The sequence below is a fragment of the Pseudomassariella vexata genome (genome assembly GCF_002105095.1).
Source record: "Pseudomassariella vexata strain CBS 129021 chromosome Unknown BCR38scaffold_2, whole genome shotgun sequence".
In the NCBI taxonomy this organism is placed as follows: domain Eukaryota; kingdom Fungi; phylum Ascomycota; class Sordariomycetes; order Amphisphaeriales; family Pseudomassariaceae; genus Pseudomassariella; species Pseudomassariella vexata.
In genome coordinates, this window is record NW_024467957.1 from 2,930,981 (window position 1) to 2,944,868 (window position 13,888).

Genomic DNA, 13,888 nt, shown 5'->3' on the forward strand with positions numbered 1-13,888 from the left:
AGAAGCGACGGCGGTCACGAGGGTGTGAGGGTGGCGGCTTCATTGGCGCCCGTCGCCGCATACTTGCCACCGGTGCGCCTGTCAGGGGTCAAGGAGGCATCAGACAGGTCGATGAGTACGCGAAGAAAAACAGAAAACAGGGGTGCGACGTCATGATGGAAAAAGCATCGGCCGTCTGGGCCTTCCTGTCGTTCATGTTCGCAGCTGGATCTATGGTCGCCGTGTACATCTTGTGCGGCTGGAGCTATCGGGCTGTGGTGTCACAAGGGGAAGAAGCAACGCGCTGCAGTAGTACACTGGGGCCGAGGCAGGCGCAAACGAAAAGACCGAGTCGGCCGGTGTGGTACCCATGGATTAATTGAAGGATAATATTGGTGGAGGGTATTGACATTCGTGGGAACGACTGGAGGATCGCACCGAGTAGAAATGTGGATCAGGGGCGGTCCGAGGAAGTAGTTCGGCAAGAAAGCGATCAGGTCTGCGGGAAGGTCGACAGTAAAACAAAAAGAAGTCGAGGCAGGCGCGGTATATTGGCATGATATGAAACTGAAAGAGAAGACCCTGTAAAACACCATGGCTGTTGCGAGATAAAAGCAGATAGCCTCAACTGACGCGCGCGAGCTGACTATGCCTCTAATCTTCTTCTCGTAATACGCAGCCAGAAATCATTGGCCACCCAAAACACTGCGCTCCACGCCTTCATCGGGATTTGAGGATTGACTATAGTAAAGTCGAATCGTCGTAGTAACTAGAACTGAGGTCAGATGTATCGTTCAGAGCTACCGTTCAGGCCTACCGTTCAGGGATGGTAGGCAAGTAAAGGGAACACAAACCTCGACGTATACCTTGTTCAGCTCCATCATGGCAATGGGTTTTCCCAGGCAGGCGTATTTCCCATGCCCGAAAATCATATCTACCACCGTATTCATCACTTTCAGCTCAGCTTCACTCGCCTCAAGCCATCTCTCTGGCCTGAAGACGTCAGCGTCCTTGCCCCAAATATCCTTCGAGCGCATGAGTCCAAAGGTGTTGGTCCCTACCTGAGTTCCTTCGGGCAGGAAATGGCCATTGATCATGTCGCCTCCGGGTGGAACCTGTTTAGACCCCATACCGGTGACGGGGGGATACATCCGGAGTCCCTCGCGAATGACGGCCTGAAGGTACGGAAGCTGTTTGGCCTCCGGCTCCGAGATTGGGGAGCTGATCCAGCCCTTTTGTATGGCCTGGTCAATCTCCTTTTGCAAACCGTTATAAGCAGAGGGCGTGCTAATGAGGCAGAGTAGGGTCATGCATATCGCCGTCGCTGATGTCACGGAGCCCGCGATGCTAATGATTGTCAGCACCCCCATGCGACCATATTCCACTCAACTCCTTGGGTTCGGAGACCACTCACATTTGAACGAACACTTGCTGTATGAGCTCAGAGCGAGTCATGCCGCTGTTGATGAATGCCTGCGTCATGTCCTTTTCGGGTCGTGCGCCTGGCTCCAGCCTCTTGTCCACGAATGCCTTCGCGAATCTGATGTAATGTTAGCCTCGCTTCATCTGATCGGGGAGGTGGCCCGTACCCCATGAGCCTGCCGAATCCAACCTCGTCGCCCTCTGTAGGCAACATAAGTCTGAATGGCCATCGGTACACAAGATTCGACATCCAGGGCAACGCTGATATGATGTTCATGACGGGCAGGGACTCATCGTGGATCTCGTTGTATCGATATAAGTCGCGATCCTCAGCCAGGAACCCAAAAGCGCCGCCGAACGAGATGTCGCCCATGACGTCAAGCGTGAAGAATGAAGTTTTGCGGAAGAACTGTAGTGGACAGTAGCAGGTGGCCGTGGAGATGTACTTGGTGTCAATCAAATTGACGAACTGCATAATTTGGCGATCAATGCCGGCACCGAAGCCGAAACCTTCATTTTCCTTGCCTCCGAACTTGAAAGATGCAGTCAGCATGTACGTATCAGAACGGAAAGCCGTGGGTAGAGCGCAAGGGGCTTACGGCAGCTACCATCTTCGACCGAAGCAATTTATGTTGACCGTCATCTCTCAAAGATACGATTGTATCCTCGTCCGGCACAATGCGGCCCAGCTGGTAAAAGTCGCCCTTGGTGTACGGAGAACGCACGGAATTCATCATGCGAATAACCTCTGGATCCGTGGTAAGCACCTCGTTGGGGCCAATCCGTACGAGAGGGCCTGTTTCGCGTCAGCGCATACGTCCTTTGCACTTTGCGCAACCGGCAAACAAAATGAGGGACAGGCCGCTAAGTCCCGCAGGGAAAGAGCGAGCGCACCGTATCTGTCCGAGACGTCCTTCAGAACCTCGTGCAACCTTCCACTCAACACATTCTTGACCATCCATAAATTCGAGATCGAGGCCAAAAAGGGACCCGGGATGTGACGGAGGCGATACCACGAACGCACATGGTAGAGCAGGAGGGCGGCCAGGAGAGCTACAGCGCAGGGCGCGAGGAGAAGATGCAGCGACCACTCATGAATCATCGGGGCGAGAACTGCCATGGCTCCCATCCTTCACCGCGGGGCGGTTCGACCAAAATAGGTAGTGAGAGCAGGGAAAGTGTGGTATGGGAATTACCGAGAAACTGGCACCGGGGCGGTACCGACCAGTTGGTAACGAACCAGAACGCACGGAATGATGGATTATGATCCTCGTCAACTGAAACAAAACAGGCATCGGCTTTTGAGGAACAGGAACAAGAGACCTAGAAACATCAGCACCGTCTGCTGCGCGGGTTTTTTACTTTGCGATGGATAACTAAAAGACTCATTGATGGATTTTTCTGACGCGCAATCCAAACAACAATCAGTGAATTCAACCAACTGTGAGCCATTAGCCCCTTGGTGAATGTGTTGGTTTGGATGTGAGTGGCAGCTAACACTCTTTAAATTATGAGGGTTGCAGGGAGTTGCTCGGCTTCTGAGGTTGGATCGTCCGTTGACCTAGCGGGCTTGAAAAGGTGGTGAAGATGCATCCAGCTTCCAGGGTACACCTTCCCCCAGAGTTGATTCCGAGGTTGCAAGAAGCGAGCTGTCCTCGTACTCATCAAGCGTGGACAGGGCCTTCCTCGAGGGCCGACACCTGGGACCTTGGATCAAGGCCCCAGATGACAGTTCGGTTGGCAATGCAATCCCTGCGACAGACAGCCAGACCAATGAATAGACATGCACGAAATTGTGTTTCCCACCCTGGCAGTCTTTAGTGGCGTACTATTTTCAGTGTCGTATAGGTTCGTGGGAAGATGCTCATATTCGGATATAATTGACATATCAGTCATCAGGGACGCAGCCTGACTAAGTGACCAGTTTCTCCCATCGGCTGTGACCACCCAACGAACGATTCGGACTCGGGCTCACATGTGAATTCCGGTGACTGGAATTGGGGTTGGAAAATAAACAGAGTTTTGCCACATCAATCCAACCGGTCGTCCCAGGTTTGTGTTGAGCAAGCATACGAACTCTGGCAGGTCAATTGGTCAACAGATCCCCCCTCTCCTCCCCCCAACATCGATCGCAAACCTTGGTATCGCTCTTGTCACATTATCCCGGGGCGATGCCAATCTTGAAGATGATGCAGTTCCGACCTGTCGGGTTGCTCAAGTGTAAAAGCGGCAGCTCTGGACATGCACCAATTCGTCTGGCAGCCGGATGCTGAAAATCAATATGGTGCTGACGCGCAAAATGCGCAGCGCACAGCTGCAGCACCGTAAGTGTTGTTTGACAGGGTCACAGCTTCGGGAACTTCTGTAAGTGCCGCTAAGGTGTTTCCAAGATGCCACCAACGAGGACAGCGTCTTGAACCGTCTTGCCCAAAGATGTCTTCAGCTACTGTCCATGGAGCGGTTCGATCACATCGAGGGGCTTGCAGATAGCCTCATGACAAAAGCCAGTCTGGCTTGCAAAGCATGAAAGCCATCACATCCCGACGTGCTTCCGCACCCGCTGTCACTTACCGGTCATATGCACGCCAACGAGGTGGCTCATTTGGGGGCCATGTAACTGTGCCATCCCCGACGGTCGTCAAAAAGAGGCTTGATTCAACGGCAAGGACTTAGCGCAAGCCCTCAGTCGATCTGGACTGTTCTTACGAAGAGTTGCAACACAGTTGCTACGGATTGACGAGCTTACCACTCAAAAAGAGCCGTCAGCCAGCTCGCTAGTTCGGTTCGAACCGCAAATGGGGGAGACGAGACGTCGCGGCGCACAAATGCAGCCAGCCGCTGATGAGGTATCGCGACGTCTGGCAGACTGGCTGAAAATGTGACGTGTAGTGTTCCAACAACCCGCAACCCGGCCGTTTCGTTCGCTCTCTCGCAGTGCAACTAGACAAGCCTAAGGCCTCCACCTCCGCCCTTGCCCTCGCACTTGCTCACATTGTCACAAGTGAAGGTTTGCTGGACACCGTTGCCCAATGCACAGCGCGCCTCACATCTCAGAGTTTAAACTTTGGTAGGAAGGTCGCGCAAGCACACTATTTTGGTGATAAGCACGACACTGGCGAGTCTGCCCATTCTTCAAGGGCCCAACTTCTTCGGACGGACGGTTTTCCCTTGCTGCTTGGCTCGTTTCTCAATGGCTCGTACTTTTAAAACACAATGAAACCCCATTGATGATACTGCTGCCCAACGGCCCGTTCTGGTTCGATTTGAGGCCTTCAGCGTCTGCGGTCTCTCTGCCACCAGACGATGAAGACACACATTGTCGTACGAGATCGTAGTTCACATTTGCCAGCAATCGCTTCTTGTCTTACCGTCCTATTTTTTATTTTTCTTCTTCCACATTTCGCGTTCGCCGTTGGGACAATTGAACTTTGATCTCGGAAGCTTCGAAGAAAATAAAAATGGGGTCAGAAGGTAAGCACGCAGATGCACGGCAAGCTCTGCATCACCAACAGCCGCTTCTTCCGTGCCTCTTCGTTTGCAGTGAAACTACCCCCCTCGCCCACTGCAGTAGCAGAATCAGCAGTGTCGATAACAAACAATCTTTGACGAGCCCAATCCTTGCAGATCCAGATCCAGATCCAGATCAACCCCAGAGTCGCAATGTCAGCGCCAACATCAGCACCAACACGTCCACATCCGCCGTGGAAGATACCTACCAACTGCAGCAAATCGAACCAGGCTCTCCGGGCGACACTTCAGATCCGGACGAGTTTGAGCCAAGCGTGTTCGACGATCAATCCCTTGCTGCCTCCACGTCAATCACCTCGAGCGTGTATGGCCACAGCTACCAAAATGGACGGCGCTATCACAAGTACCGCCACGGGCGTTATCCGATACCCAACGACGAGACGGAGCAGAATCGCGAAGACATGTTGCATGCCATGATGCTCGAAGTCACCAACGGGAAACTCTTCTTTGCGCCCATCGGCGATTATCCCCAGAAGATCCTCGACTTGGGCACGGGTACCGGAATCTGGGCCATCGAGAGTACGAGCTAACTCCACCCCTTTCCATGCTGTCGGCTGGGGGACTCGGGGGTCGAACTGACATGCTTACTTGTTATCGACAGTGGGAGACAAGTACGCAAGCGCCGAGGTCACCGGTATTGATTTAAGCCCGATACAGCCCGTTTGGGTGCCACCGAACGTCAAATTCGTGGTAGACGACGTCGAAGATACTTGGTTAAATGGCGACAATATCGACTTTGTGCATCTGCGAAACATGGTACCCATTCTCAGATCACCCGTCAGACTCTTGAGGGAGATATTCGCGTATGCTTCTTCACTGGCATCCCATTCACGAACTGAGGGATCATCGGGCTAACCATCTCCCTCCCAGCAACCTCAAGCCCGGCGGCTGGGTAGAGCTCCAGGATGTCGATGGACAAGTCCATTGCGATGATCATACGTTGCCGTCGGACTGGCCGGTGCTTGTGTTTTGCAACCTCATGGTAGAGGCTTTTGCCAAACTGGGCACGCAGTCGCACGCGGCGAGTTTTGTTGCCAGATATCTGCAGGAAGCTGGATTCGTCAATATCCAGCATCGCACGGCCAAGCTGCCGTATGGCACATGGCCACGAGACAAGTTCGTATTCATTTTGGTCGACGTTGAGTGGTCCTGTTCGCGGGGAGAGATGGGGGGGGGGGGGGGGAGGGGAAGGGGGGAGGGTTCATATCGCTACAGCTTCCCGGCCCGACTTGTTCGTTCATCAGTGACCAAATAAGAAGGAGGGTTTGAGCGACAACATTGCCCCCCGCGGATATCCACGCTAGGCTCTTGTCGCCTCACGACATGCTCATCCGGTTGCTGTCTCCGTATACGGTTGGCTGACATGATCGAACAGGACCATGAGACTAGTCGGTCTCTACTACCGCACGGCGGCAGAAGAGTTCTTCCCCGCGATGGGAGCTATTCAGATGCCACTACTTGGCTGGTCAGAGGTACATCTACTGTTTTCTTGAGGCTCTTCGAGGCAAGGCAGAATACTGAATAAGCTCAACATACAGGAAGAAATGCAAGTATTTTTCGCCAAGTGTCGGAATGCGATGCGCGATGAAAGCGTGCATGCTTATGGGATAATGCATTTTTGGTCGGCCCAAAGGCCTGAAAGTTGAAACTGCAAAAGACGAACTCAGAAATGGTCATTTTTGGGAGGCGTCAGGAAACATCAGCCTCGTGGCACGGGATTCTGCGCACGGCAGTCTAATGATAAAGCATTGTGTTGTGAAATTTCCCGTGTTATTAGGCTACTCGAGCACGGGGTGCGGGAACGACGACGGCATTACCGCGCATTACCGAGTCGCAAATTGAGTGCTCAAGAGATGCTTAAAATAACCTCATATTACCTCCACTTCTGCGAGCAAGCCCCGGTCAACGGATTATTCATCCCAAGCTGGCTAAGCTGGCGTTTTGATGCCCGAAGGTTCAGGAAAATGCGAAACGACACAAAATGAGGGCGGTCATCTAGTGACATTGACGACGAACAAATGATGGGATCAACTGAATGTTTTCAGACGACTGGCGTCCGTTTGAAGGGGTCAGCACTTGAGACTGTTGTGGGGGGAAATCTCCTGTTTAAGGCCAACCAGTTGTTCAGGGGACTGCCGTTGCGACGTTGACCAGGCGTGACGGTCCATCGGCCCACATTTCAAGAAACGTCTTGGCGCTCAGGGCCCTCCAGAACGGGATGTGCAGTAAATCTACAGGTTAACTTGCAAATCAAGCGGAGATCACAGTTCTTGACCGACTTGGTTCACGTTGAGCCTCCTGGGTGTCGGAGATCGACAACTGATATCGGGCTCGACGGAGCAAATTATCACGGATTATCCCTGACGACGCGTTGTCACGAGATCCAAGTTGATCGAGACTGGAACATTGGCGATTGACTGAACGATTTGGCTGAATTTGGTGACTGGGATATCGGCTCAGGGCGATTGCACCGGGATGACACATGTCGATTGGCAAGCGGTTGTCAAGCGGTTGGATATGCCAACCACGGCACGGTGTTTTGAACTGATCGGATGATGACACCACCTTTCTTGCCGCCGCTGCCCATCTGGACGTATTTGCAGGAACTCGAAACTTTCTTGCCAACCATGATCCACTCCAGGACCCTTGCAGAGACGTCTCGAGATCTACTACCCTAGGGGCCCTGACTCTGGGTAGTTTTTGACCATGTGTGGCCCCACCTGCGAGCCCTTGGCAAGTGCTTCATGACATTAGCATGTTCAAACATCAACGATAGTCCCTGTCATTCGTACCTGCAGTGGCGCTGTCACCATAATACTTTGTGAACGCCTTGCTCCTAGCACATCCGCGGCAGTACCCAGATGGTTCCGCAACGCGGCTCTCAGTGGAGCATCGTGTAAAATTCCCGTTGTTGGTTGCGGTCCTACGGAAAATACGGAAGTAGGGCCCATAACATGGTGACCCACCCTCCGTTCGACCAAACAGATCTATGCTTGGATTAGAACTAACTAGCAGGGAATCCACCACCATGCGACGGATGCTGTTGGAGCTGGCCTCAGCGGCGACTACTGATGGCTTTAGCGGGTCCTGACAATTGAGTGAAACTCCCCCAACGACGACGACGCGTAGTTTCTAGGGGGGGGGAAGGAGAGAATCTGGTTTGCGACCAAGGGGTCAGTGCCACTCACGAGGTTGGTCGTGGTGTATATAGTCGACAGCGGCCGCCCGTACTCGACGACTCATCTTGACAGGCCGGTATCTCTCAGTCCAGCGCATTTTCTGTTTCTTCAACCTCGATCCTGTGGATCTTGAGTATTATTTATTCTAACCTTCACTTACTCCACTCCAGTCATTCACTTCTACTTCCCGGTGCTGGACACTCTTGATCTCGATACATATTCAAAATGCAGACTTCATACTTCCTCTCCTTCACATCCCTCCTGGCTCTGACCAGTGCACATGGAGTCATTCTTGGAGCACAGGGCGAGGATGGATCCCCAGCAAGTGTGGGTTTCCAAGGTACGTGATCAGCGCAATTCCTATTATTCGAGTTTCATGTACTAACAAGCCTTTTACCAGTCAACCCGGACATCGCCAGAAACTGCACCAGCATCAACCCGTGCCAGCAAGACGCAACCATCATCCGTGACGCTGAGATTGCCGCAAACACCGTCAACGAGTGCGGGCGCACGGAGCTTGCTGGCAATATCGACATTGGCGAGAACACGGAGAATGCCCTCTCTGCCAACGCTGTGACCGAGGTCAAGGCCGGCACCAAAATGACGGTCACTATCCACCAGGTCAACGCCGATGGCGCTGGTCCCTACACTTGCGACCTTATCGAGGCCGGCAACAACGGTGTCATCAGCCAAAACCTGACTGTTGAGAACAACGTCCCCGGTTCCAACGGTTTCTCTCAGGCCAAGGAGCAGCAGTTCAACGTGACTGTCACCATGCCTGACAGCTTCAACTGTGTTGGCGGTTAGTCAAATACCATGTCCTCCCATCTAGTATGTCTGCTAACGCATCCCGAATAGCTTCCACCGGCAACGTGTGCACTGTCCGCTGCCGCAACAACGCCCAAGCCGGTCCCTTCGGAGGTTGCTTCGCTGTCCAGCAGACCGATAACACGGCCAATGTAAATACTGCCTCCAACATTGAGACCAACCTTTCTGCCGAAAAGGTCGACAAGCAGGTCGCTGTGGACCAGGCTAACTTCCCCGCCGCTGTGAAGGCCAACCAGGACGCCGGCACCCCCGAGGCTCTCGCAAACCTCGCCGCTGCCCAGGCCGTTGGTGGTTTGGAGGTCACCAGCAGACCGGCGGCGACTGAGACCCCTGACGTTATCCTTGGTGGCAACGCTGCTTCCGCCACCCCCACCAATGATGCCAATGCCGCCGCTGAGACTGGCAACGGAAACGGACGTAATGGCCGCAACCGCAAGGGAAACAACAACAAGCGCGACAGAATCGCACGCCGATATGTCATGGCTGGGAAGGACTTTAATGCCGTTGAGCAGAACTAATTTTCTTTTTTCTCGGTCATGAACACATTTACGTGTAAGATGTTCTTGTTAGATGTGCACTTCACTTTCGGAGCAGCTGTGGAAGAAGAGAGATCAATGAGACTAAGAGAGAAAATGCTTAAACTGATCAAATTTTCCGATACCAGCCGGGATCAAATGGGGAATATACAGGAGATTGATTGGCGGGAGGATTTTGCTTGAGCCTCAGGTTTTTAGATGTAAAATTTCTGGGTTGTACATAATCACTTGGTACAAACTATACTTTGGCCCTTTTTGTTTGTTCAAATGACTTTTTGACTACTTTTTGTAAGACGTCTGGCGCAAATTGACGGAATTCAAAAGCGACCACTAGACCCCATCGGAGTCCAGCTTGGTTGCTATCAAAAGGCCAAGTGCGGAATCACGAATACGCGCATCGTGGGAATCCCAGGTACTTGACTAGAGCAGAGCAAGGCTGCGTGAAGCGGGCTTTCCCAACTCATGACTTGGCGGAGATCGTCCTCAAGACGAACCCAGCAAGGTATTCATTCAGATTGCGAACTTTACCAACCCACGACGATGAAACACGAAAAGCACTTGTGCGGAATCCTATTTTGGTCGAGTCCATAGACCAAGGCTGGGTAACCGGCTTGGAGAAAAATCAACAGCGCGCTACAGGGCCAAGGGGGGTCCCAGCGGCTGCTACCCGTCGTCCCATTTCCCAGGTTGGGATGTCTCATGAGCTAGCTAGTAACTCCGGTACAGAGCGAGGTTCTGAGACAGGACTACTCACATCCTTGACCGTTGTCAATGCACAATGCCGAAGCATAACCGGGTGTCGGTGCTTCGGGTGAAGGGTGAAGGAGATACTAGTTTCGGTAACCCGGATCTTTGGCAGGATTTGGCAGTGACGTGCTAAAACTTTCTTTGGGTTTTCTGTCTGTGTTGAATAAACTGTATGAGCATGTGAAGTTTTTAATGTCATGATGTGCATCCACTTTGTTGCGCTACGATCAGTTGATAACTGCTATGCACTCGCAGTGAAGCCCGTATGGTTGAAGAACATCTCGGCTTGAATAGTCTATGCGCCTCTTGGATCTCGGTAAATATCTCGTTGCTGCCACTAGTTCAGATGGGTGCACCAAGGAGCCGGTATTATTGAGCAACATTTGGTCATCATCACCAGTTGGAAGATCTGGTTTCAGATCGACAGAGCCTCCATCATCGGATTCCAATCCACTTTGAGCTGTTGCTGTGTAGTAGTATCCACGAACTCATTTCTATCCTAGTAGAACGGCTGGGGATATGCGGGCATGCACGGCTGCGCTGTTGACAATTGCTGTGTTAGGTAGAATGATGGGAATACTTGTTTGGGGAGACTGGTGTGCTCTATTTATGGATTGTCATCACATTTGTCGAGTGCAGATTCTCATACATACTGCGGCGCGTTCTCCTTCAAACTTGTGCTGGGGCTCTCCCTGTCATTATCACTACTCATTGTGTAACATGGAGTCAGGCAGAAAGCAAGTACGGAATTACATCATCCCTAGTGACCCTTGGGGTGAGTAACGGAGTCACGTACAAACTGAGATTCTGCCGATGACTATAGTCATATTTGCCCAAAGTTCCTTAAGGAGGTGCAGTTTCTCTCTTTAACCCGCCAGGAATATCCACCAGGGATTAGATGGAACGCAGCAATGGTACTGCAATTTCTCTTTTGGGTACTTTTAGGAGTTGAAATAGATTTCTCTGAAATGTGCCAGAGATTTGCGCTGTCAACCTTGCCAAACCGTTCAAAGACGTACTGCTACATATTATCTAGGTTATTCAAATCGTGTGAGCCTTGCGGAATAGGCGTCGAAGCACTGAAATGGTCGCATCACTCCATGCTCGTCGACATTGATCTACCGATCGATTCCGAGTCAAGCTTGAGAATAGACAATATGCTGTTGTCACGGGATACACAGTCAACCAGACAACGGTTCTGCAAGTGCAATGTCAGTGGATCACGCTGCCGGCGGCTGGGTTTGCGCTAATGCTGGTGTTATTTGGATTTACGGTCTTTCGGGCGGATGGACCTACACCAGATTGGAAGAATTCAGCTGGGTTTGGTCATGGACCAGAGCGGTGTGGGGTTTGGGCTAAGAAGATGCCGGTTAGGCTTGATGGGGATGGGAGGGAGTGTTACTGGGTGATATGAGAATGGAGACGGTGTGAGATGTCGAGGTATTAGGTTTGTCATAGTAATCTATGGGGCTACTGTTTGCCTACCTTGGGGAGCAAATATTGGGCCTGCACTGTTAAAACTAAAGATAAGCAGCTCATACACTTAAACTACGTAGCTTACATATTTGTCATTCCTATCAAACTATGCAATACACACTACTCACGCCTGTGTGCAGTATCAAAACGCCTTTTTTAGTGCAAAGCCACTCTGCTTTCGCTAAATCCCCATTGGTCAAAGGTAGAGATCGCTGCTTTGGCTCAATGATGAGCCAGAAAAAAACTGACCATACCGTTATTTCCATTTATATATGTCCTTTTCTACCATACTGGGTTTTGCGGCGTTCTAAGATCGGATTTATCGTCTCACAGTTCCCAGAGTACATACCACGATGATCGAAGAAGGGCGTGACATTCATCTACCCTCTCTCTTCTGCACTCAGCTATCATACATCTTGTCGACTCCATGGGCAACGGGAACTGTAGTATCTTGCTACGTTGTCAAATTAGAAACGGAGATCCTAGGCCACAGCTCAGAGAACCTAGATATTCCGGACGTTCCCTATCTAATGCGAATACGCAAGACACTATACCTAAAATTATTCCCAGAATTGTAATTTAAGGAAAGAAAACAAGGTTCTTACGCTTTCTGTGGGTTTATAAGCATGGTAATACGGGTATCCTTATATAAGTACTGAACCACGAATATGCCATAAATTACTCCTTCAGGGACCCATCTGGTAAGCGACAATAATCTAGCATAACACAGCCGTGATCAGACTCCTTTGTAGTGGCGAATCTCTTAATCGAGACAGGTACCGATGGTAACCCGATACCATCACGGCTTTGAGAAGTAGCCTATTCACCTGCTATTGAGTGCCTGCCAATCCTCCAACCACCACCAGAGACCGAGCATCAGCTCCCAGCTCGACGTCATACTCCTGATCATGCTCACTGGTAATGTGAACCCCAGCCAGCTCACCAAGAGATACAGATACAACGGAAGCAGCGCGCTCTGGAACCATACGCCACTTACACTAGCGGTCGGAAATCATCAGGTAATGACCTTGAATATTATCCTAGGCCATGGAGCTATTTTTATTTATACCTCGGACACGCAGAGCTCGTACGGGAAATCCCATGGTGACGGCGGCAAATCGACTCAGGATACGGACTTCACCAGCCCTCTTTTGGTGCTTTGCAACATTGAGCACGCCATAGACAATAAAGCAAGCTGGAAATTCCTCCGCTACGGACCCTCCATCGTTGATCGAGACTGGGAGGGGCTCATGGCGCTGCAGCTCGCCTATTACCTGCAGACCGCACAGCCAGGTCGGTTGAGGTATCTGAAGGAGCACTCATTGTATACCAGAATGAAAACAATTACGACCAGAAGCCTTTATATGCCTTATGCCTCGATTACTGGGGTTTGTAGCTTGAAGCCCGGGGTTGGGGTGATGACGGGTGGGCGGTTGGTATGAGTTTGGATGCCATGGTGGAGATCCGAGGGGAAGGGCTCTGCGCTTGATGTGTGGATTTACTCCAAAAGTTGGTTGGATTCCGCATGGTGTTCCATGGTATCGTTTGTGCGAGAATCACCAGGGCCATAGACAAATTTGTTAATGTATGAGACCCGGTTTAGTACGAAGAACAATAAGGAAGGGGGGCATATAAGTAGGACGGAGTTGCACCGCATATTTGAGAGTCCTTGCGCCAATATAAATTTGTTCCTAAGATATCCTTACTAGTAGATTAATGCTCAACTACTTCAAAGTTTGCTGCAGTGTAATAAGGTCACGTATACGTAAGAGATATAATCACGTTATGTGATTGCGATTACTTTCGCCACCTGAATGTATTTTAAGCTTTCCGTCCCAGAACATATACTGTCGCCAACCCCTTGATATATCTCTGGATCTACGTAGTTGTCAAGCTTGAGTGCCAAATACTTTGAGCTCCCTTTGTTTCCCTTCCTTTTGGACGGGAATTTTGGCACAGTAACACGAACAAAGCCACGCCCCAAGGGCTACCATCAATAGCCGCATTCGGCGGGCCACCACATGGTTCTTTGTTCCTTGCGTACTCAAAAACAATGATGCTCCGAGTCGGGTTTTGAAGTCGGCTCTGCTGACCTTGCCGGCAACTTTGAATATCTGCTACCATCCCACCGCGGTCCAAACAAACACACACCACAATAACATCAGCATCACCGATAAATTCCATCGAGACGTC

The 13,888-nt window shown here is 51.2% G+C and overlaps 3 protein-coding genes across 3 annotated transcripts; 2 read left to right on the top strand and 1 right to left on the bottom strand.

Annotated features, from left to right (window-relative positions):
- Positions 1–625: 625 nt before the first annotated feature.
- BCR38DRAFT_405921 (cytochrome P450) lies at positions 626–2,503 on the bottom strand (the record flags this gene model as incomplete). The annotated part of the gene is made up of 6 exons (XM_040857997.1): positions 626–748; positions 834–1,326; positions 1,394–1,519; positions 1,569–1,933; positions 2,001–2,197; positions 2,296–2,503. The coding sequence occupies 6 exons, from the start codon at positions 2,501–2,503 to the stop codon at positions 626–628; spliced, it is 1,512 nt and encodes a 503-aa protein (XP_040720255.1).
- Positions 2,504–4,859: 2,356 nt separating this feature from the next.
- Positions 4,860–6,575, top strand: BCR38DRAFT_333763 (S-adenosyl-L-methionine-dependent methyltransferase; the record flags this gene model as incomplete). Its single annotated transcript, XM_040855257.1, has 5 exons — positions 4,860–5,448; positions 5,531–5,732; positions 5,800–6,045; positions 6,305–6,401; positions 6,468–6,575. 5 exons carry the CDS (start codon positions 4,860–4,862, stop codon positions 6,573–6,575), a joined length of 1,242 nt encoding a protein of 413 aa, XP_040720256.1.
- A 1,758-nt stretch (positions 6,576–8,333) lies between these two features.
- On the top strand, positions 8,334–9,454 carry BCR38DRAFT_405923 (uncharacterized protein; the record flags this gene model as incomplete). The annotated part of the gene is made up of 3 exons (XM_040857998.1): positions 8,334–8,448; positions 8,509–8,910; positions 8,967–9,454. 3 exons carry the CDS (start codon positions 8,334–8,336, stop codon positions 9,452–9,454), a joined length of 1,005 nt encoding a protein of 334 aa, XP_040720257.1.
- Positions 9,455–13,888: the final 4,434 nt, after the last annotated feature.